Here is a 25,145-nt window from a genome sequence, read left to right as displayed (position 1 = left end):
CCAGACTCAGGGCCCCTTGGGGAAATGGGGAGCCAGAGTGGGTTAAATATACCCCACCTATGGCTGCAGAGGTGATGGCTGCTGTGGGCAGAGTTGAGCCTTGGTCCTAACCACAGCAGGGCAGTTGGCAGATGTCTCTCTGGGACAGATCCCCAAGGATGACAGCTGGGGCCCTGAAGAGGGTGGGCTGGGGGTGGGGACTCAAGCCGTCCAGGCTGAGGACGAGCCATGCGTCTGGATCTGTGTGCACTGGTGTGGCTGCTGCCAGCAGAAGGGCCGGGGCCGTGTCCTCCAGGAGGCCCATAACGCACGTGGGACCAGTGGTGCCTTTGAGCCTGAGGACAGATGAAGCCAGGGGTGGAACAGGCAGGCTGGAAGATCCCTCGTGGGCCAGGCCTTCTCCCCGGGAGGTGCAAGGGCCTTCTGCTGCTGCTGCTGCTGGGCCTGGCCAGGAGCACCCAGGGCCCACCGCCCCTGACAGCGGCGCCACGGAGCAGGACTCCAGGCCCAGGAGCCTCTGTCCTGCGGAACATGTGGGGCAGGTAAGGGCCGCAAAGGTGCTGGTGGGGTGTCCCTGGGGCTGGGCTGGGCGTGGACAGTTGAGGAAGAGGGTCTGGAGCAGAAGCTGGTTTAAAATGTCGATGTATTGTCCATTGTGGATTTGTTTGCATTGATTATTACATTATGTTTTCTCTCTCTTTTTTTGGGGGGGTACTGGGGATTGAACTCGGGTCCTTGTGCTTACCAGGCAGGCAGCGGAACCACTGAGCTAAATCCCTGGCCCCTAGTTTAATGTTTAGGGTTATATTAAAATATGAATTTGAGTCTTCTGACATCCCTTAAATTTTGGCTCAAGGCTCTTGCCTCGCTAGCCTCCCCCAGTCCTCTGGCTAGGACAGAAATGGAGGGCAGGATGGCTGCCTGTGTGGTAGGCGGCGGCCTCTGTCCACGCCGGGGACTTGTTTAGCTCTTTCTCCCTTCCTCCTCTCCTCTTGCCCTCTCTGCTCATGGCCATGTCTAAGCCCTCACCCTCACTGGAACACCCGGTGGTGCGCTCCAGCCTATGCTGCAAGCAGTGCCTCCCCTGGGGCGCCTGGGTCACCAAACGTCAGCAACGATCCCATCCAGGCCCTGCCCTACACCCAGGACCTCAGTCCCACCCGGGGTGAAGGCACCTCCGTGGGAAAGGCCCAGGTTGGGTCCGTGGGCCACAGGGCGTGTGTCCCTAGCCCCTCCTCTTTGTGCATGCTGGAAAGTCCCTGGACAAAGCACCGAGCATCTGGCCAATTTGTGGCAATCTGTGTGACACAACAGCCTGTTCATCACTGCGGTACTTGGTACCCAATAGGTACAAGTCGTTGTAGGGGCACAACCCCCACACCCCCCATGGTCCCTTGAGGCAGGTTGTGCTACTATCTCATCTTTACAAATGGGAATAGCAAACAGGGAGGTGAGGTGGTCCCTAAGGTCACTTGATGGCCCAAGCTGAGTGGGCTCCACCTCTCCTCTCTCCCCAGCTGATAAACTCAGCAGTGCTGATTGGGTGAGAACACTGTGCCCTGACAACTGTCTTGGGGATGCTGACCTTGCCACAGTGACCTCTCACTCCAGCAGGAGGAATGGATCCTCCACTGTGTCAGCCCTCTGACCACAGAGGGTAAATCAGCACCAGAGGGTGTCCAGTGTTCTACGGGTGCTGCTGAGTAGAGTCCCGCTCAGGGTCAGGCTCCGTGCTAGGGCTGAGGTGCTGAGGGACCGGAGGGAGAGGCGAGAGTCCCATGCTGGGTGATGTCTGTAGAATGGAAGCTGACCTCGGATGGAAGGGTCCACCTGGGCAAGGGCATTACAGGCACAGAGCTCAGGATGTCCCTGCTCGTTGGCTGGGCTGGAGTCTGCTGGTCCTGGGATCAAGGTGGTCTGAGAGGGGGCCAGACAGTTTGTTACCTGGTGACCCAAAGTTTGATAGCTACGGGGACAGAGTCAGCGGGTGAGGAACAAGGACCACTCCTTGGCTTTTCTGATGAGTACTTAAGGAAATGCTGTGATATATCAGCAAGTCCCATATGAGGAGAAAAAGGAGGAGGAGGAGGACAAGGAGGAGGGAGGAGGGCTGATCTGCAGGGCAAGCTGAGGGCACACACTCACTGCCTCCTCCATGCACATTTACTGGCAGGCAGTGCTGGAGATGCTGGGTGTGGGCCTGTCCTATGGAACGGTAACGGTGCTCCGTCCGCGGGCAGATGCCTGAGCCGGGCTCATCGACAGCGGGGCGCCGGCTGGTGACGCGGGCGCATTGGCAAAGGCAGCAGCGCGGGAGGCGGAGCCCGGCAGCTCCTGGGGCGGGGCCCGCGGGCCTGAGGTCTCCCCGCGCCTTCGTTCTAGGGCTCAGGAGACGCCGGAGGGACGGAGCAGAGGACAGTTAGGGTAGGACTTGGTGGCTCCAGATGCGAGGTTGGTGACCAGATCCAGATCTGAGGACCTGGGCGGTGGCGCCCTGGCGGGAGATGATGAGCGGAGACTGCAGCTCTCGCCTGGGCCCCTGCAGGAGGCGCGGGTCTACCGGGGCCAAAGACCGAGACTGCGGCAAAATTGGCGAGTGACTTTAAAGCGAGAATACGAGAGCACTGACCAGGGAGGGACAGCTTTCCCAGGACTGTCAGTGGGAGCCTCAGTTTCCGGAACAAAACGCTAGCATCGTGGATTATGTTTCACACAAGTGTGCATCTCTTTTAATCCAGTAATTTAACGTCTGTATCTTGAGGGAATAATCAAAACTTCCGCTAAGTATTACAAATGTGTCCTTGGGAGGAGGGGAACGGAAGGAACCAAAATGCCAAATGACAGGCGAAGGTAAAATAAACTATGATAGGGAATATTAGAGTTAATATGCTTTTGAGGATTCTAACGACAAAAAGATTTAAAAATAGACTGCAATATGTCTTACTATTTTTCTATTATTTTATTTACACAGTAAAATTCAGTGTTTGGTGTAGCAGAAATACTGTTTTTAAAAAATATAATCAGGACCAGGGATTTAGCTCAGTGGTTCCATTACCTGCTTTGCAAGCACAAGGACCTGAGTTTGATCTCCATAAAAAAAAAAAAAAAAAAAAAAAAACAGAATCATGTGACCTTTATGACCACCTTTACAATCAAGTATAAAATATTTCAATCAACCCCTCCAAGTTTCCTTAATGCCCCTTTGTAGTCAGCTACCCCAATCATGGTGCAACTGGTCTTGTTGACCCTCTAGTCTCGCTTTTTCCAAACTGTCTTATCAGTGGAATCATACAGTACACAACCTTTTTTAAATATCAAACTTTCTGAGATATTTCTAAATCCACATGCATTTGTAAGAAATAGCGCAGAGGCATCCCATGCACTGCTTCCCCATGATAACACCTCCTAAAGCTACAGTCAGATACACAACAGGATGTTGACATCGACACAGACCAGGGACGGAACCTTTCTTTCCCCAAAAACATCACTCACATTGCTCTTGTATAGCAACACTTGCTTCCATCCTTTCAAAATCCTTCTTTAACCCCTGACAACTACTGATTTTTGTCTCCATTTCTATGATTTCATCATGGCAATAGTTGTGTGTGTGTGTGTGTGTGTGTGTGTGCGCGCGCACGTGTGGTGCTAGGGATTTACCCATGCTGAGCCCTTGCTCTCCCACCGAGCTCTACCCCAACCTTTTCAGAATTGTCGAGAGCCTTTCTACATAAATGTTTTGGGGAAATCATTTCATAATTAAAGTATGACTATAGCTGCATAAGGCCCAATGTTGGCTTGCCTGAGAGCTGGCTCTGGCACGCGGAAACACAACTCCTGCAGTCACAGCTGAGGCCTCAGTGGTCGGTGAAGCTGTGGTGATCAACGGCAAGGTTACATCAGCCGAAGACACCTGGTTCTTTGAGCCCTGAACAGTGATACAAAAAGAGAAAGGTTTCACCTGGGGAAAGAGGCGTTCCTTCTCAGTTTACCTCATCCCACCTGCTGGGGGGGAACGCTCTCCTCTCCACCCTCTTCAGCAGGAAGTTTGCATTGAGACTCCTGTTACTGTGTACACCCAATAGATGCTGGATGGTACAGAGCGTCTTGATCTCGGTATCTTCGTTACTTTTTCACTTAGCCACTGACCTCCCGGCCTCCCTGAAATCACACGAGCCTCTGTTGTCTTTTTTTCTTTAGCCCTCGCTGTGCCCTTTTCTAGACAGAGGATATGAGGCATTGCTGGTCATTTTCATATCTTCTCTTCAGAAATATCTTTTTAAGTCCTTTGACTATCGTCTAATTGGTTTGTCTTTTTGTGGGTGAGTTATAAGATTTGTTATATATTTTGAATACCAGCCTTTTTGAGTTACTAAGGATCACACTCAGGGACACTGTATCACTGAGCTAGATTCCCAGCTGTTTTTATTTTTTACACTAAGTAAAAGGGTTACACTAAGTTGTCCATGTAGGACTTGAACTTGCCATCCTCCCGTCTCAACCTAAGAGCTGGGAAGACAGGTGTGCGCCACCACGCCAGTCTAAATGCTAGACTCTCGTCAGAAATAGGATTTCCAAATTATTTCTCCCATTTGTGAGTTATCTTTTCACTTTCGTGATAGCTTACTTCGATGCACAAATGTTTTTAATTTTAACAAAGTCCAATCGCTATGGCTTGTATCTAAATGTCCCCCTAAAGCCTAACACACTCCTAAGTGGAGCTTTTCAGGGTATGTGATACTGGGATTAAGGGTGTGGGGTTACCAAATTAGCCCACTGATTGGTTTAGCATATTTCTGGGTGTGGATAACAAAAGGCCCTCTCTGAGTGTGGGTGGCACCACCCAAAAGGTTTGTACCTTGGGTTGGATAAAAGGGAAAAGAAGGATTGCTGCTCTTGTCGTCTGCCTGTCTCGCTATGGACTGTTCCTCCTCTGGGAAGCCCCTCTGTCGTGCCACTCTGCCTGAGAGCCAGCTAACTGTGGACGGAAACCTTTATAAACTGTAAACCAAAATAAACTTTTCCTCTTTGTGTTAGGTATTTTGTCTCAGCAATGAGAGAAGTAACTAAGATACCACCTTACCTATTTTTAAAATTTCATTGCTTCTGCATTTAGCATTGTACCTCAGAATCTGTTGCTTCACCCAAGGCCGTAAGAAGTAACACACGTTTTCTTTACAAAGTGTTATAGTGGAGTCTGAGCTGCCAGGGTGGGGCGCTTCGCACCCAGGAGCATCCCCAGCTCCGAGGCCGAGACGCCTGCCTCTGCCCCTACTTTCTCCCGCCATCCGGGCGAGCCTCTCTGTCGGTGGGCTCTCTGTCGGTGGGCTCCTCCGTGCAGTCGTGCTTTGGGGCCCAGCATGGGGAGGGAGACACGCCCGGAATCGGGGCGATGTGATTCTCAGCCTCCCACTGCACCCAGGGAAGCAGGCTGAAGCCGGAGCCGGGAGGGGATCGCGGGACGGAAGCAGTCAAATGTTCTAAGAAGGAAGAGAACAGAGTACTGATGGAGGTCATGCCAACCAAAGCTCCCAGCTGTGGGCATCAAGGAAAATGCGAGATTCGTTCTCAGGCTTCCTCACGGCCTGACTTCACCCGGTCCAGGCCACAGTGCACAGAGTGAATCCGTTAACCCAGGGGGAGGAGAAGGCAGATTTTGTGATTATTCCCTCCGAAGGAATAGAGATCAGAACAGAAGAGATAGACTCTCCATTATCCCAAGACTGGCAGCCAGAGAGCCCTGGAACCCATCTGGAGACCTCATGGGAGGAACAGCTGTTGGGACAACAAGAACATTTAGAAAAAGAAACGGAGGAAGCAAAGAAAATGATATCAGGACTACAGGCCTTGCTGCTCAATGGATCCTTCCCTGAAGACGAACAGGAGAGGCCTCTGGCCCTCTGTGAACCTGGAGTTAATCCCGAGGAACAGCTGATTACAATCCAGTCGGGATCAGAGCATGGAGGAAAATCAAGACCTGAGGAAAGAACTGCTGAAATGTCAACCAGAAGTCAGAAGTTTACAGGGGTCAAGGATGCCTTGCAGCAGAGATTGACTCAGCAGGACACAGTGTTCTTCAGCTCCAGCAAGAACTCCTGAGGGCAACGATGGACGAAGATGAGCTGCATAACCAGAATGTGGCTCTGCAGAGGAAGCTGGATGAGAGGAACGGGAGCTTGGGAGAATATGAAAAAGAGCTGGGGCAGAGGGAGCGCCGCCTTCAGCAGCACCAGGCCGAGTTGGAAGAGCGCTCCGGAAACTCCCGGATGCCAGTCACCAGCAGGTGGATCTAGGGCCGGAGCTGGAACACAGAGATGTGCTTTTGGCTCATCGTAGGAAAAGAGGCAGATGAGGTGACCGAGTACAACAGTTACAACTCTCAAAGCAATGGCTTCCTCATTCCAGCGGCAGGGAAAGGCGCTGCTTCCATCGCTCGCGGAGGGACCAGCGGCCTGCAGCTTGTCCGAGATGCCCTGCGAAGCCTTCGCAAGAGCTTCAGCGGCCACGACCCTCGGCACCACACCATGGACAGCTTGGAGCAGGGCGTCTCCAGCCTCATGGAGACACAGAAGAAACAGGAAAGAAAGGTTCGGGGCAAGTCACCCAGAACTCAGGCAGGCAGTGAATACCGAGAGTCTGGGCCACCTCATTCAAAGTGGCCTCACTCGCAGAGTTCTCCAGCTGTCAGCAGCAACCGCCCGAAGGGCTCTATCTCACTGACCAGTCACTTACGCCCTTCATGGTCAATATACCAGAGACTGCGGGAGGTGACACTGAAGGATTCTAAAGCAGCTGTTGATCAGGAAGGGAATCATTGGTACCACTTCAAAGCATTGGATCCTGGGATTGGCACTGTCAAAGAGGAGGTTTTCCACGATGATGATGATGATGCCATCCCTGGGTGGGAAGGAAAAATTGTAGCCTGAGTAGAAGAAAACCATGGGAGAATTAACCCTGAAGATTGAAATCTGATTACTCTCTGGCTGCTTCACGCAGGGAAGGGGACTAAAACCTGAGTGCCCTAAGAGATTGTAAAATTGTGCTACCAGTATCAAAGCTTTTCCAAGTGTGAAGGTCATAGGCCAGTCCTGTTTCTGTGCCTGGAGTATCTGATGCTTAAAATCCCCATCCAAAGGTAGACCATGGGTTCATCTGGAATTCCTTGTCCTTGGAAATGGTGTTTTGTTCCACTCTGAGGACACCAAACCGAAGGCCTTAACCAGTGGGGACGGATGAGCCCGCTCCTGTGGGGGCATGGCCGCTATTATCTGGAACCTGGGGATTGGATGCGTCACTCCTGTGTGTTACAGTATTGATTTAATTGGCCTCAATGGTGGCACCAGTCAGAGTCCCAGCATCTGCACTCACAGATAAGGCAAAGGTACCAACTTTTCTGCTTCTTTGCAGATATTGCAAACTAAGACAACCTAAACTGGCTGCCGTTATAAGTCCTGAGAAGCATGCCATAAAGTGTGCCTTATCTGGTGCAACAATAATTTTGAATTCATGTGTGGAACCCAAAATGCAAGTCACGATCACCCTGACATCTCCAATTATTTGAGAAGCAAACATGAGGGAAAGAGATGCCACCTTGGGTATGGTAAAAGACCCACCAGATGACTCTGGTCACTCTGTGCCACCCTAAGTGGTTCCAGGCCAGAGCTACTGTTCTGCAGTCCTGTGTGATTACCAGTCGTATTCTCCAAGACCTCTTCAGCAAGTGCCAACTGGGTCTGACTTTCCAAGCTGGGCTATGGAGTTGTTAGTAGAGAAAATAATTAGGAGTGTCTCCAGTCCTCAGGGCCTGGGGGTTCCCTGAGAAGAGTTTTTGAATGCATTTCTTCAGGGATTATTCTCAAAGGTAGCCCTGGACTTTTGGATCCTTATGAAAAGGATCCCGTTGAAACCTTGGCAGCAATGACGGGCCAGCAGCGCTAAGCCATCACATTGAGTGCGCGCTTTGCGGTGAGACTCCTTGCATTCCGCAGATACACAAAGTTCTAGGCATGGCTCCATTATCCCAAACGAACCAATGTGTTAACATCCACAACAACAGGAAACGAAGAAGGAATAGTGATGCTGTTGGTGGATTTGAGGCAGTGGGGGAAAATGGCAAAAAAAGATTACACTAACTTGTTTTAAATTCATGTAAAAAAATCTTCAGAGTTAAAAAAAAAAACAGGTGCCCGTTGGTGGGTTATTTTTCATTCATAAGAATGTCTACTTCGAGAAACTTATCAAGAATTTAAAGAATTTCATGGAGGAACCATTTTTCTGTGATGTCGAAAACTTAATGTGCAGTGTTAGATATTATATGGGAGGGCACCAAAAGAATTGCGCCTTTACCAGGGGGAAAATAGTGGTTCTAACCCCCCATTATTTCCTGGTTGCCCTAGCTCAACCTATTTTTGTGTAATATTAACTAGAACATTGTCTTATTAAATCTTTATTGTACTGAATGCAGAATGTGTGCTTCAGTTGCTCGGTGTGTTTTGATATTTTAATTCAGAGGTTTCATCTGCTTTTTGACACTAGTTTCAAGTTAATTTGTGTTATTGATGACATTCTTTGCCCCTTAATGTTTTTCAGTGGTACATTTTTTTCGTAACATGAACCAGTGGAATTTTTTTCCTTTTGTTATTCTACACGTGAAGGATTACAGTGCAAAAAGTTAAACTGCCATGTGAGTGCTCAGAACAGAATGTTTCTGCAAATTTCATGGCATTTGTCTCTCTGGTGTGATGTATAAAGGTATAATTAAGACAGACTTCTGTTAATCTAATCAAGTTTGCTGTTAGTTGTGCATTAGCACTATAAAAGCTAATATATACTATAATGTCTTGCATCAGTTTTAAAGCCTCTGCATAATTGACAATAAAAATGCATGACATTTTTAATAGACTTTTAAAATTATAATTTTAGATCTTTGTACAGTTGACTTTATGAAATAGCAAGACCAAAAATAACTTCTGAGTGTTATTTTCTTCTGTGGAAGTGGAAAGGACATTTTTCACGTATAAGTGGGCTGTTATTTTCAAAAGAACGTTATCCTTGTGCAACTAATACAGCAGTTAGCCCTTAATTATGGTGATAGACCCTTATTGGTGTGTGTGAGCTTACTCTAGCAACTATTACAAGTATATGGTTGAATGATTTCCCACACACAATCCTTCACCCAGATAATTTATAGTTCTAGTAACAGTGATGTTGATAAAGTATTACTGATTTTTAAATTAAGATCATCTAAAGAAAAAAAACAGAAAATTATGTGGTGTGTACATCTTATTTTCTATGTCTCCTACAAAAAAACTAGATATTTTAGCGGTGGTGTAATGACAAATTACATCTTACTGTTGATGTATGCAGGCTCTGGTATACAGAGGTCATTTTGTTGTCACTGTACTACAGTGACATACATAAATAAAAATTTTAAATTCATATAAAAATAAATTTACTCCTGAGCATTTCAATGCTATTTTAGATGAAGCTGTTTTCTTAATTTGGGGGTTTTCTTTGCTAGTATATAGAAGTATGACTGATTTTGTGTGATCTTCTGTCTCTGAATGCTTGTTTGCTCCAGCAGAGTGTGTCTGTCTCTGTGTGTGTGTGTGTGTGTGTGTGTGTGTGTGTCCGTCCTTTGGAATTTTCTATATATAAAATCACGTCACCTGCAAGGAGTCACACTTCTTCCTTTCCAATCTGAAGTCCTTTGACTTCTTGTTCTTGACACTTCTATGGCTAGAATCTCCATTGAGCAAAAGTGGGCATCCTTCTTATTCCTGATCTCAGGGAGAAAAGCTTTCAGTCTTCCCTCACAGCGTATGAAGTCAGCTGGGTACATTTCACACATGGTTTTTATCATGTTGAAGAGCTTCTCTTTTAGCTCTGATTGTTTTAGATGTCATGTCATAAAGTAGTGTTGAATTTCATTCATTGCTTACTTCGTATCAATTAAGATACTGGTTATTTTCTTCACTAAACCAATGTGAGTGAAGCACATTGCATTAATGGATGGTGTATCACATTGATTTTGTTAGGCTGAGAGACCCTTGTACACATAGTTGTACGTGTGGTTGTAGCATACACATTGTTGGACTTGATTTGCTGATATTTCTTGCCGTGATGGTGGGGGCTGGTCTTTTAGATAGGGTTTTGCAGTACAGAATGATTGCGTTCACTGTGGGGAGCTGATACCTGTACACAACACATCTTACTTCTTTTTACTTCCCCTACCTCTCCCTTCCCACCCGTTTCTCCCATCTCTTTACCTTCTATTTGCAACTCTTTTAATTCCACACTGTTTTAGTTCCTTTCTTTCTAGACTATGGGTTGACATTCAGTAGGGAGAGCTGTTCCTCCTATTTTTCTTTTAAAATGTGCTTTAAAATCAGTATACTTAATTTTTTAATTAGAATTGTGAATGTAAATGAATTACCTTTCATTGGCTGACTGAAGAAATCTTTGCAATTTTTATATGACATCTGGCCTTTCCATCCGGGAGCAGCGCTTACTTTTCCTCCTGCGAGTTGCAGTAAATTTTTATAGCTTCATTCATGCAGGTTTTTATATCCCTTTTCTGTTTTTACTTGTTTGTTCTTTGAAATCTTGCTATGTTGCCCAGGCTGGTCTCAAACTCTTAGGTTTAAATAATCCTCATGCTTCATTTCCTGGGTAGTGTGTACTACCATGCCTGGTGGTTTTACATTTTTTTTTTTTTTTTAGACAGCGTCTCACTATGTAGCCCAGGCTGACCTTGAACTCTTGAAAATCCTCCTGCCTCAACCTCCCGACTGCTGGGATTACAGGTGTGTGTCACCACACCTGGTACTGCACGTTTTTTAAGGTATCCTATTGGATTTCTTTATTCTATTGCTTCTGAGGATGTGATTAACCCCAATTATATAACCTAATTGGTTATTTTTAAATTTTTTCCCTGTCACTGGTGACTGAAACGAGGGCCTTCACATTGAGTTACACTCCTAGCCCCTTTTTATTTCATTTTTTATTTTGACACAGGCTCTTGTTATGTCACTGTTGCCCAGGCTGAGCTTGAACTTGTGATCCTCTTGCCCTAGTCTCCCAGAGAGCAGGAAACCTGATCTATTATGGATGATGAGAATAAAATCACTGATTTTAACATACTGATCTTATTTCATTTGGTAAATTTTCAGCCTATTCTCTTTATTTCTAATATTTGTACCCTTAGTTTCTTCTCTTTTTGCATCGATTAGAACACCCAAAATAATAAAAAGTAAAAGTGACGAAGGATGCCGTGCCTAATTTTCAGATTTAATGAGAACTCATGCAGTCTTTCACTATTAAGAGTTATTATTGCTGAACAGCCCGGCGTGGTGGTGCACACCTGTAATCCCAGAAGTCGGGAGGCTGAGGCAGGAGGATCACTGTGAGTTCAGACCAGCCCGGGCTACATAGTGAGTTCCAGGTCAGTCTCAACTGCATAGTGAGACCCTGTCTCAAAAAACCAAACCAAACAAAAGAAGAGTTATTATTGCTGGGCTGTGGAGTATAATTCCATAGCAGAGCACTTGCCTAGCCTGTGCAAAGACCTGGGTTTTATCTCCAGCCCTGGAAAAAAAAGAGTGCTTATTGTTGATGAATTAAGAACTGTTTCCTTTGTTTCTTTTGAGAAAATGGCTTTATTCCTTTTAACAGGTTTTTTGTTGTTGTTGTTGTTGTTTTTTGTTTTTTGTTTTGGTACTGGGGATTGAACTTGAGTCCTTGGGCTTGCAATGCAGGCGGTGGCACCACTGAGCTAAATCCCCGGCCCTAACAGGTTTTAATTTTGAATTCCTTTTAAGTAAGTTTTTTATTATTCAACCAAGAATTCCTGTCAAAAATTTTCTATAACGTGGATGGAAATTGAAGACATTGTGCTCAGTGACATAAGCCAGACTCAAAGGGACGAGTATTGTATGGCTGCACTTATGCAAGATGCCTGGAGTGGGCAGATGCACACAGACAGAAAGCAGAGGAGGGGCTAACCCTGGCTGCTGAAAGAGGAATGAGGCCTTCACGACGAATGAGTACAGAGCTTCTGTTTAGAAAGACGAAAAAGTGCTGGACGTGGGTAGTGGTGGCAGGTGCCCAACAATGCGAATGTACTCCATACCATTTATTCGCCCTAAGTGGTTAAAGTGGAAATCTCTATGCCATATATTTCCATCTCAGGGGGAAATTTCAAAAGGAAATTAACCAAATCGCAGGAGATAAATATTATATTTCAAAAATAGACTTCTAGATTGCTATATTTTGTTATATTTTGTAACTTTCAAACAATAAAACAATTTTAAGTTAAACAATTCTTATATGTGCATCACAAAACCAACTCCTGCTTACTGCACCAGCTTCTAAGGCGGAAAATGCATCGGACCAGTCTCTGACAGATACGCGCATCCAGTCAGCACCAACCAATTGCTAGATCCTTTAGGAAAGGAAGCTGATAATTAAAACTGGCACAGGCAAAACCTGGGGCTTCTTGGGGATATGGGGCCTCAGAGGGTGGTTTGTTATTTCTTCATTACGGTGGTACCTTGGTTCACACACTTAATGCTTTCCATAATTCTGGTCACAAACCAAATCGGATGAAAGCCAAATCGGATGAAAGCCAAATCGGATGAAAGCCAAATCAAATTCAACGGTTAAATTCAAAGCTGACTTGATGGGGAAATTTGATTCAGTTCTCATCCAATTCGGTTTGTGACCAGAATTATGGAAAGCATTAAGTGTGTGAACCAAGGTACCAGTGTATCACAAGCCTTGCTTTCATTTCATAAAGCGATATTCACATGCAGCATCTAAGGACACATAAATCCCATCGGTGTGGGAGATGAGGTGACTCGGTCTACAACTCCAGGTTTCCAACATGAGGCCCAAGAGCACTTATGGCCATCGTGATGAGAGGAAGATAGAAAAATAGCTGGGTTAGGGGTGAGAGGTCAATCTTATTCGGACACGATGAGTTTGAACTTCCTGTTGGTTATCCAGCTAGAGATGGTCAGGAGATATTTCTAGTGGAGCTGAGATGGTTTGTAGCTGGGATAGACTCATATGGGCAGTAGTGGGAGTGCACAATGCAGGACCCAAGAGCCACACATGGGCTGGGGAGAAAGAAAACCTAGAGAAAGAGGAGAGTGGGTGATCCGAGGCACCGGGGCGAGGGTTGTGGTTGGAAAGGCGGACCGACCTCGTTTCATCCTTGCAGAGGTCTCAGGTGCAACAGGAACTGAGAGGGACCTCAGACTTGAATGTGATGAGGGCCTTGCGGGCCTTCACCTGAGAGGCATGAGAGAGATGGAGGTGAGAGCGGAGGGTGCCCTCCTCACGTCCTCAGCATGTGAGACAATGCCTGGTGCAAACAGGATGGCTGTACAGATGGACGTGAGTGTAAACAGATGGATAGAGGGCCGGGGATTTAGCTCAGCGGTTCGGAGGCCTGCCTTGCACGCGCAAGGACCCGAGTTCAATCCCCGGTACAAAAAACAAAACAAACAGATGGATAGAGAGAGGGGTGGATGGACGAGTAGACAGATGGTCACATGGATGCACAACAAATGCATGGATGGACAGTTAAATGAATAGGCAAATGAAAGCATGGATGGGTAGGTGGATAAACAGGTGGATGGATGGATGGATGGATAGAGGAAGAGATAGGTAGGTGCACAGAAAAACAAAAGAACAGACAGACGAATGGACCATGGATGGATGGATAGAGGGCTCTAAGAGATCAGAGAAGACCGCATGAGTACAGTAGGGCTGTGCGGTTTCCCTTGGCATAGATATGAGAGCAGAAGAGTCTTCCCACGGCAGCACTGTTGGTGAAGAAGGACCCAGTGTCCACGGCCCCAGGAGGGAGCCAGTCTGGCTGGACCATGGGAAACTCACGAGAAAGAGACTCAGAGGCCTAAAATGAGCCAGCTCTATCGCTTCTAGGCCTTTTGGCTAAGATCAAGTGTAAATGAGCCAGCTCAGAACTCCTTGCCATGTCATAGTCACCTGAGAACGTACATCACTCAGGAGTTTCCTAAGCATTTACTGTGCCCAACGCTGCCATCAGCACTGACAGCCTGAGAAAGAGCAGAAGCAGGGGACACAAGTGAGTGACTCCATGACTGTGGACAAAGCCTGCCTGAGGCAAGAGGAAGGCCTCTGGGGAACTTGCCATCCACCAAGGAAACAGCACACCCTCTAAAGCCCTATGCCTCTCTCACCCAGAAGGTTCCCGGGCCAGGCCCGCCCCTGGGAGGCAGGTCCCAGGTGCTGGCCCCACGGCTTTCGGTCTGCGTCTCAGTCACCGTGGTTTGTCTTTGGCAGCGGAACCCAGCTCACTGTCCTAGGTAAGTGGCTCTCGTGACCTTTCTCAGTCTGTCTCACCCTCCTGATGTCTCAGGAAAATCCATTCTCTCTATCTGGGCACTTCTTTCCCTCTCTTCCTCCCCAGTCTTAGGGATCAACACCTTACCTTTCTCATGGGGCCTTGAGGAGGTGGTGATCTTGCGATGACCAGCAGGAAGGGCCCCAGAAGCAGGAACAGCCATCTTCAGAGTCCAACAGCGGGATGTGGCCTGGCCTGAGACCTAAATTTGGATCTGGCCAGGCGCAGGGGCTGTTTCCCCTCCTCTAGAGCAGGTGCCCAAATGGGGATGAGAAGCTAGTTCTGGGTAGCACTAGAGATAATGCCCAAGGCCCCAGAGTCTGGGCTGAGAGCTGGATCCCTATTCAGGTGGGGAGAACGACACAAAATCAACAGCCTCTAGGGACTCAGGAGTTGCCCCAGGTAGAGACTAACAAAGATCGGAGAATGTCTGGCTCACTCTAGGCTGCAGCTCTCTAGTCCTCTGATGGTCCACGAGGACACAGGAACACAGAGCGTCAGGTCAGACTGGGCAAGATAACTAGAGCCTGATGGTTATTTAGAGAGAAAGGCATAAAGGGCAGAGACTCTGTCCTTGGAGCCGTTTCCCCCTGGGGCCACATACCTCAATTGGCCATCGTCAGCCAGGCATAGTGGCACACCTCTGAAAGCCCAACACTCCAGAGGGAGGCCGGCCGAGCAGGATTGCCATCAATTCGAGGCCAGCCTAGGCTACACGGTGAGACCCCGTAGAAACAGAACAAAACTGGGGCCAGGGACTTAGCTCCGTGGCGCCATGCCTGCCTGGCAAGTGCAAGTCCCGAGTTCAATCCCAGGTACCCCCCCGAGAAACACAGAAACAAAACAAATAAATGTTTATATGTCCAATTGTCCGCAGTTAGCCTCCTCCCTTCCTCAAAGAGCACAGTAGACTCAGGAAACAACACACAGCAACAAGCACGGAGTTCAAAAAGCTATTTGGCTCCAGGTAAAATCAGAAGTCACTAGAGCCTGCTGTACCCCGTGGTCTGGAAGGAGCAGCCTCAGGAATACAGCCAAGGCATAGGGTCTTGTGATCAGGCCCAGTGGAGACAGGGGAGCTGGCAGAGGCTTGGAGGTTCCGGGCGCCTCCTACTGTCTGGGAGGAGCCTACCACTCCTTGGGAGAGCTTAGTGGACCAGAATGGAGCAGAGCCTGCTGCTCAAGAAGACGGGGTGCTAGGCTCCCATTCTGACAGTCATAGACTCCAGATCTTCCCATGTACCCCAGACCACCTTTCAAGGCAGGATGAGGACTCCCAATTCGTGGAGGCAACTTTAGGCTCCGGAAGAATGAAGCACGTTGAGAGATGACTCAGGAAGTCAGGGCCAGGTTCCAAGGTCAGACTGCAGAGACCAAGGAGGAAGGAACACAGTCTTCCTTGGTGACAGTCAGAAAGCTCAGGCTGCGAGGGAAGGGGCTGGGCCGGGTCACCTTGGGGAAGCGACCTGGGGAGGGTTTCCGGGAAGGTGCAGGGCCATCTGCTCTCCCAGGGGCACAGGTGGACAGTAGGGCAATGAGAAGGGATGGAGGGACCCCAGGTAACAAAATAGATCCAACAGGAACGGCTGGAGATGTTGGGGTGGAGGCTCCTCAATGCCGGCTCCCCTTGCTGATTCATACACCTCCTCGGTTCGCACAGGTCGGCCCAAGGCTGCCCCATCAGTCACCCTATTTCCACCCTCCTCCCAAGAGCTCCAGACCAACAAGGCCACATTGGTGTGTCTGATAAATGACTTCTACCCAGACACCATGATGGTGGTCTGGAAGGCAGACGGCACCCTCATCACCCAGGGTGTGGAGACCGCCCAGCCCTCCAAACAGAGCAACAGCAAGTACAAGGCCGTCAGCTACCTGACTCTGACGCCCGGCCAGTGGAGATCTCACAAAAGATACAGCTGCCAGGTCACACACGAAGGGAGCGTTGTGGAGAAGAGTGTGTCTGCTGCAGAATGTTCTTAGGTCCACAACCCGCATCCTGCCCTCCAGGGGCCGGAGCACAAGGGCCTGGGGAGAGGTTTCGCCCTCCCACTCTGGCCACGCTCCCTGTATCCAACGAATGCTCAATAAAATATCCATTTTACAGATAAGTCCAGTTCCATCTCGTTTGTCCTTTTCCCATATTTCATTGGTGACCTCCCTTTCCTGGATGGAGGAATTTTGGCACAGTTGGAAAGTAGCCCTGGGGGGGAGGATGCTGGCCTCCCAAAACCATCAACAGGCAAGAGTCTAGTCACAAAGACAGATAGTGAATCTCTCTGCCTCCCTTCTTCCCCTTCCTACTCCTAGGATAGGCCCCTGTCCCTGCCTCCCTCCTAAACAGAGCTGTCTGTGGCTAGAAACCGCTGAGGCTCTGGGTCTCCAGGGGGCCGGGACCCTCGGGAGCTCGGGCCGCCTCCGCCTTCGGGGTCCCAGCACCGGCCCTGGCCGCGGAGGAGCCTGAGGCCGGGGCGCCCAGGCCCCGCATCCCAGCGAACGCAGGCGGGGATCCGGGATCCGGCCGCCGCCCCGTGTGCATCCTACGCCCTGCCGGCCCTCAGCTCCTGCGTCCTCCGTGTGCTCCGGAGGGTGAGATAGGTCGGGTCCAGCAGCCGCCGGCTCCTCTGCGATCCTCCCAGCCCCTTAGCAGAGACCCGGTTCCCCACTTCACAGATGGAGAAACTTGGACACGGCGACTGCTAGCCCTGTGGTGACTCAGCTGACAAGAAGCTCATCCGGAGATCAAACTCAGTGCATCGTTTTAATATGTATTTTTAGGTGATACGTAAAATTGCTGCAGAAGATGTCAGTGTTACTTTTGATCAACGAAAGATAAACAAATGTGCGCGGAATGCGAGTAGAATCACAGAGCTAAACGAAGAAACAGAAGTAAAAAGAGACACAACCCCAGAATTGAAAGGATGCTGGTGAGGACATCTCGCTCTCAGATGGGGACAGCGTCATGATACCTCACCAGCCTGGCGACGTCTTCATTAGCCATTCTCAAGAAGAAACACAGGATATGTTAGAAGAAGCAAGGAAAAATTGGCAAGAAGAACTCGATGCCTTAGAATCCGGAGTACAATGGATTCAGCGGGTGTTAGCAGATTTGAAAATTCAGTTATATGTAAAATTCGGTAGCAACATAAACCTTGACGCTGATGGAAGTTAAACATTTTATAATACTTTTAAAATTTGTTTAATAAACTTGAATATTGTTTAAAATGATAATTTCCCTTCTTCAAATGACGTGGGAAGGAAAACTTTCTTTTTTTAAAGTTTTCATTTATTTAGTGGAAACTTGCCTATTTTCACGTCTTGCTTATCTATTTCATATTTTTAAAAGACAGTATTCATCTATACATTTTGCATCATGATTATAGCAGTTCTAGGGGCTTTAGAATTGATATTAAAATAAGTTAAAGGCCGATTCAAAGGCTGAGTCAAAGGTTCAGAAGCCACTGATGTTTCCATTGGAGAAAGGTGAAAAGGCTCCAAAATTCTTCCTGTAAGGGTCATAGGATAGCCTCACCTGCAAGGTCAACAGGGTCTGGTGTTCAAAGGGAGAAGAAAAGATGCCCTTAGGACAACAAAGCCACTGAAAGTCAGAGGATGTCCTCAAAACTCAGTTTAAGGAGTCAGAAACCCAAGGTAGAAAGCACCGACTGAGGCTGTCCAAGATGGAGGTCGATAAAAAGCAGATGAGTGAGAACTGACTCAATTAAATATTCAGCTGTGTTTGGCTGTGGGCCAGACACAGGGAAGGCAGAAAAGTGACAGAAGAGATGGACCAGAAGACGAGACTCAAAATCGGGCTGATCCCCAAATGGAAAAGCACTTCCTTTATGCCAATGAGTTGGCCTCAGGTCAAGGGAAGAGTGCTGAGGAGATTGGCCAGGAAGACAGAGAATCTGGTCCTGTCAGAGCCAGTGAAGTCTGTCCCAAAATGTGATGTGTGAGGCACAGAAGGGACAGTAAGGGGGAGGATAAGACAGGCGAGAAAGCTGCAATTTGGAGGAAGAAGACAGGTCCACGTGTTCAGGGACATGGGGGCATCCAGTCATAGAGAAAGAGGCCTCAGAGTTTATGTGGTGCATCCTTAAATGGTATAAAAAACCTATTCATGGAAATAATGGCAGAAAACTTCCCAGGCATGGAGAAAATATTTGACATTCAGGTAAGAGGCATGTAGAACTCCAATTAGCCATGATCAGAAAAAAACTACACCCAGTCATATAATAGTCAAGATTCCAGAAATACAACACAAGGACAGAATATTAAAAGCTGTTAGACAAGAGAAACAAATCACTTATAAAGGAAAACCCACCAGAATCACATCCAACTCCTCTAGACAAACCCTTCAGTTAAGGAGAGGATGAAGTTAAGTATTTCAAGCCCTAAAAGAAAACAATTTCCAAACCAGATTGACATATCCTGCAAAACTATCTTTCAAAATTGATGGAGAAATGAGAAATAAGACACTTTCATGATAAAGAATAAGAAATTCATAACCACAAAACCCACCCTCTAAAAAGTTCTGCAAGAAATTCCAGAAAAAGACAAGTGAGACAACAATTCAAAGAACCCTAGCAGAATGAATCCACCAGGCAAGGAAAGCAATTAAATAGAAGGAAAAAGGGCTGGGTATTTAGTTCAGCAGCACGGCACCTACCTTGCAAGCACAACGTACTGAGTTTGATCCCCCAGTACTAAATAAATAATAAATAAAAGGGAAAGAAAGCAAATCAACAACAGGAAAATAATACATTTCACAAGGACAAGTAAATACCCATCAGTTATTGCCATCAATGTGAATGGTCTCAATTCACCAATCAAAAGAAACAGAATCCAACAATATGCTGCATACAAGAAACACACTTAACCCACAAAGAAATTCATAGACTGAAAATCAAAGGATAGAAAACAATACATCATACAACAAGAACCTAGAAAAAAGAAGGGGTAGCTATTCTATTTGCCGACAAAGTGGATTTCAAGCCAAGACTGATCAGAAGAGACAAAGATGATCACTATATCCTTGTTAAGGGAACAACCCAAGAGGAAGAGATAACAATCATAAATATATATACCAAATACCAGCACACCCAACTACATAAAACAAACACTAATGGATATGAAAAATCAGCTAAGCACTCATACAATTGTAATGGGGGACTCCAATACCTAACCTCAATACCAAATAGACAAAAAAAGGACCTCAATATCAACTAGACAAAAAATCAACAAGGAAATACCAAACCCTTGTACAAATGGGTTCAGTAAATATCTACAGGGTGTTCTACCTAACAACAACAGAATACATATTCTTGTCAACAGCACATAGGGCTTTCTCCAAAATAGACTATATATTAACTCACAGAACATGCTTAAGTACATGGAAAAGAATTGATATTATCCTATGCATATTATCAAATCATAGTGTAATGAAACTGCAAATCAATGGCAAAAGAAACCACAAAAACTACATAAACACACAGAAATTAAATAGTACCCTATAAACAACCAATGGGTCATGAATAAAATTAAGGAAGAAATTGAACGGCTTCTACAATTAAATGATAATGCCAGTATGACATACTGAAACTTATAGGACACAATGAAAGCAGTCCTATGGGGAAATTTATAGCAGTGAATTCCCACATCAGAAAATTCAAACAAGCTCAAACTAATAACCTAATACTGAATCTCAAATTTCTAAAAAAGAAGAGCAACTTGAACCCAAAGCTCATACAAGGGAGGAAATTATAAAAAGCAGAGCAGAAATTAATGCAAGGGATCAATGAATCAAAGATTTGGTTCTTTGGAAGATTAAATAAACCCTTAGGCAACCTTATCAAAGAAAAAAAAAGTAAAGAAGAGACCCAAATCCATGCAACTAGGAATGAAAAGGAAAAAATCATAATGGGTCCTGCAGAAATCCAAACGATCATCAGTACCTACTTGGAGAATTTGCACTCTTGTAAGATAGAAAACTCAAAAGAAACAGAAAAATCCCTAGACATATGTGAACTACCAAAGTTGGACCAAGGAGATATAAAAATTCTAAATAATCTAACATCAGCTAATGAAATTGAAGAAATAATTTAAAAACAACCAACAAAGAAAAGTCCAGGTCCTGGCAGATTGACTGCTGAATTATACAAGAATTTTAGAGATCTAATACCACTATCCCTCAAGCTCTTTAATGAAATTGAAAGGGAAGTAATACTCCTAAAGTGATTCCTGGAAGAAAGCATTATCCTGATACAAAAACCAGAAAAGAATCCAACCAAAAAAGAGAACTACAGGCCTATCTCCTTAATGAGTTTAGATACAAAAATCCTCAATGAAGGCCGGGCATGGTGGCGGACGCCTGTAATCCCAGCACTCGGAAGGCTGAGGCAGGAGGATCGCTGTGAGTTCGAGACCAGCCTGGGCTACACAGTGAGTTCCATAAAAAAAAAAAAAAACCACAAAAAAAAAACAAAAAAAAAAAAAAAAAAAAAAAAAAAAATTCCTCAATGAGACACCGGCAAAACAGAATGCAGCAGATCATCAAAAAGATATACCATGACCAATTAGGGTGCAAGGAAATTTCAACATATGCAAATCAATAAATGAAATATACCACATTAACAGAACCACAGACAAAAACCACATAATCATCTCAATAGATGCAGAAAAAGCATTTGACCAAGTCCATCACACATTCATGCATTCATGATGAAAAAAGCCCTACAAGGGCCAGGGATTTAGCTCAGTGGTTCCACTGCCTGCCTTGCAAGTGCAAGGTCCCAAGTTTGCTTTCTAGTACAAAAAAAAAAAAAAAAAGCCCTACAGAAAAATTGGAATAGATGGTCTTTATCTCAATCTGGTAAAAGTTGTCTATCACAAATCAACAGCCAATATCATACTAAATGGTCAAAAGTGGAAAGGTTTCACTCTAAAATCAGGAACAAGACAAGGGTGCCCACCATCACCACTCTGGTTCAATATAGTTCCGGGAACATTACCCAGAGTCATTAGATAAGAAAAAGAAAAAAGGAATATGGATAGGAAAAGAAGAAGTTAAATTATGTACATATCAGACCCCCCAAACTCCTAGAATTAGTAACCAAATTCAGAACATAGCCGGTAACAAAGTCAACCCTAAAAAAATCAATAGCAGGGCTGAGGATTTAGCTCAGGTCAGGGATTTAGCTTAGTGGTTCTACCACCTGCCTCACAAGTGTAAGAACCTGAGTTCCATGCCCACTACCAAAAAAAAAAAAGTCAATAGCATTCATGGGCTGGGGATGTAGCTCAGTGGCACCACACCTCTCTAGCAAGTGCAAGGTCCTGAGTTTGATCTCTAGTTCTGCAAAAATAAATAAATAAATTAATTAATTAATAGCATTCCTTTGCATGAACAACAAATTCACTGAGAGAGAAATTAGAAAAACAACACATTTCGCAAATAGCATCAAGAAAAATGAAAAACTTAGGAATCAACCTAGTGAAAGAAGTGAAAGGGAAAATTACAATATTCTGAAAAAGGAAATTAGCTGGGCATGGTGACATACACCTGTGATCCCAGGACTTGGGAGGCTGAGGCAGGAGGATCGCTGCGAGTTCAAGGCCAGCCTGGGCTACACAGTAAGTACATAGTGAGTTTGAGGCCAGCCTGAACTACATAGTGAGACCTTGTCTGGGGTGGGGGGAATAAAGAGGATATCAGAAAATGGAAAGATAGCATAACTCACATAAATAGAGAAAATAATTCTAAAATTCATATGGAACCAGAAGAGACCCAAAACAGCAAAAGCAATTCTGGGGAACAAGGACAAGGCAAAAGGCATCACAATCCCCAATTTGACATTATACTACAAAACCACCATGATAAAAACAGCATGGTACTGGCAAAAAAATAGACCTGACCATCAGTGGTACAGAACAGAAAGTGCAGAAACAACTCCAAGCACACCTAGCCACTTTATCTTTGAGAAGGAGGCCAAAAACCTTCACTGGAAGAAATACAGCCTCTACAATAATGGTGCTGAGAAAACTGGCTTTCCACATGTGGAAGATTAAACCTAGATTGTATCTATCAAAGCACTAAACTAAAATCTAAATAGATCAGAAATCTAAATATGAAAACAGAAATACTCAGATTGAGTAATGCTGGAAGATAGAATAGGTAAGACTCTAGAAGACGTAAGTGTGGCAGAGACTATGAGCAAAACCCCAACTGCACAGGAAATATCAAAAAGAATCAACAACTGGGATCTTGTCTTAGTAAAAAGCTTTTGCACAGCAAGAGAAATCACCAGCAAAGTGAAGAAACAACCCACAGTGTAGGAAAAAATTTTACTAGCTATTCCTCAGACAAAGGACTAATATTTTGGCTGGGCGTGGTGGTGCACACCTGTAATCCCAGCACTCGGGAAGCTGAGGCAGGAGGATCGCTGTGAGTTTGAGACCAGCCTGGGCTACATAGTGAGTTCCAGGTCAGTCTCAAGTATAGAGTGAGACCGTGTCTCAAAAAACAAACAAACAACAAAAAAAAGACTAATATCTAGAACATATAAAGAACAAGAAAAATCAGACAATCCACCAAATTCAAAGACCCAATCCAAAAATGGGCATCTCAAATGAAAAGACGCGTCTCAAATTAAGTGCAAGTAGCAAATAAGTATTTGCAACAATGTCCAACATACCTAGTTATTCAAGAAAAGCAAGTTCAAACAATGCTGAGATTTCTTCTTACTCCAGAAAGAATGGTTATCACCAAGAAGTCAACCAAAAATAAATACTGGCAAGGCTGTTGGGGAAAAGGAAGCCTTCTGCATTATAGATGGGAGTGCGGACTGATGCAATCACTATGGAAATCAGTATGGAGATTCCCGAAAAAACTAAAACTAAAGGTCCCATTTGACCCAGCTAGTCCCCTTCTAGGCATCTTTCTGAAAGAGTTAAAAGCATCCTACCGCAGTGATATATGCATAGCCATGTTTACAGCAGCACAATTTATAACAGATCAATCTTGGAAACAGCCATATGTCCAGCAAAAGATGACTGCATAAAGAAAATGTGGCATTTATATACAGTGTAGTACTAAGAAAGATAACAAGTCATTTGCAGATAAAGGGATGCACCTCGAGACCATAATTTTAAGCGAAATGAATACAACATATGAGTTTAAATATCACATTGTTTCTCTTGTGTGAGAAACCCAGAGAGTGAACAAGGAGCAAAATGGAGGATCGATATGAGGGAGTAAGAAGAACATTTTCAAATGGGAAGGAGAGCAAGGGAGCGGGGAGAAAAGGAAAGGAGATTTTAAAATAAAGAATGGAAGGAAAAAATGGAACCAAAGCTTTGTAAATGGGGAGGGGAAGGAGGATTGCAGGGGAGAGGGGAATGGGGAAAAAGAATTACGATGTATTGTGTAGAGGCACAAATTTCCTAAGATGAACATGAGCACTATGTATGGCAAATATGTACTAATTAAAAACTTTTTTTAAAAAAAAGAGAAGCTGCAATATCTATGCTCATGTCTGATTTATTTCAGTTATTGTGGTTTTGAGGTGCATCCATTTTTCTAAATTTTACCCTTCTTTACGCTGGTAGCACTCTATTCTATATGTATTCTACATTTTGTTTCTCCATTCATCTGTTGAAGGACATAGAGACTCTGTCCAAGAGTGCTGGGCACTTAGCTCAGTGGTTCCACTGCCTGCCTCGCAAGTGCAAGGACCTAAGTTCCATCCCCGCTTCCAAAAAAAGAAGAGACTACATACAAGAATTAGCTATTGTGAGTGCTACTGCTATGGACATGGATATCCTCTGTGTATCCCTGTGATATTATTTCTTTAATTCTTTCAGGAAGATATCTAGGAAGTGAATAGCTGGATAGAACAGATTTCCATTTTTAGTTGTGTTTGTTTATTGAGACAAGGTCTCCCTACGTAGTTTAGGCTCAAACTCATTATGCAGCCCAAGCTAGCCTTGAACGCACTGCAATACCTTTGCCTCGGCATCCTGAGTTCTAGGATTATAGGTGTGCTCGGCTATTTTCATTGTTGAGGAATTTCCATACTGATTTTTCTGCAGTGGTTGTACTAGTTTAGATTCACACCCCACCACCTTGATTTCTTGGTGATAGCCCTTCTTTCTGGAGTAATATAGAATATCAGTGTTATTTTTAATTTGCATTTCTCTCATGGCCAGTGAAGTTGAACATTGTTTCACATACTCATTGTGCCGCGGAAGAAACTGGTAAATGACACACGCAGAGATGCAGGAGCGGGTAAAATTTGTTTTAAAATGTTTATTTTGCTAGCAAAGGATCGGTCTGCACCAAGAGCTGTGCCAAAAGACCGATCCTGGACTGGGTGACAGCCTGCCTTTTCTAGGAGTTTTACAATCAAGACCTCATTTAAGGTGTTAAGACATCCTAGTTCCCACAGTTCCCATCACAAATCACGATCCCAAGACGGTACACTGTTAACCCAAATGTAGCGATTTCTTTCAGGATGTTTATCTTTAGCTATTTCAACCCACAAGAGTGGGGGTCAGAGTTAGGAAAGCAGGACTGGAGACATTCCGTTTATCTTATCACTTTTATAGCCAAAAAGTTGACAGAGAGTTTTATAACTCAGGGACTGTTATCTGAGCTTGAACATTTGGTCTCATCCTGGGAATGCATCTTAGCACCTCAGGCATCTGTTAATTTTAAACTGGGACTACCTGCCTTTTAAGCTTTAGTGGTGAAACCTCA

At 45.4% G+C, this 25,145-nt stretch overlaps 2 pseudogenes and 1 gene segment (V, D, J or C); all 3 read left to right on the top strand.

The window, feature by feature from the left end:
• The first annotated feature begins 345 nt into the window (after positions 1-345).
• Positions 346-16,527, top strand: LOC104859896. The segment is given in 3 exon segments: positions 346-542; positions 14,230-14,351; positions 16,050-16,527. Coding segments are annotated over 3 exon segments (639 nt in total).
• Positions 2,505-6,962, top strand: LOC104859898 (annotated as a pseudogene).
• Positions 16,528-16,556: 29 nt separating the features above from the next.
• LOC104859895 lies at positions 16,557-17,558 on the top strand (annotated as a pseudogene).
• The last annotated feature ends 7,587 nt before the right edge of the window (positions 17,559-25,145 follow it).

Source organism: Fukomys damarensis, unplaced genomic scaffold (assembly GCF_012274545.1).
Source record: "Fukomys damarensis isolate Sample0158 unplaced genomic scaffold, DMR_v1.0_HiC HiC_scaffold_34, whole genome shotgun sequence".
Lineage (NCBI taxonomy): Eukaryota > Metazoa > Chordata > Mammalia > Rodentia > Bathyergidae > Fukomys > Fukomys damarensis.
This window is presented reverse-complemented; position numbering and strand designations above follow the sequence as displayed.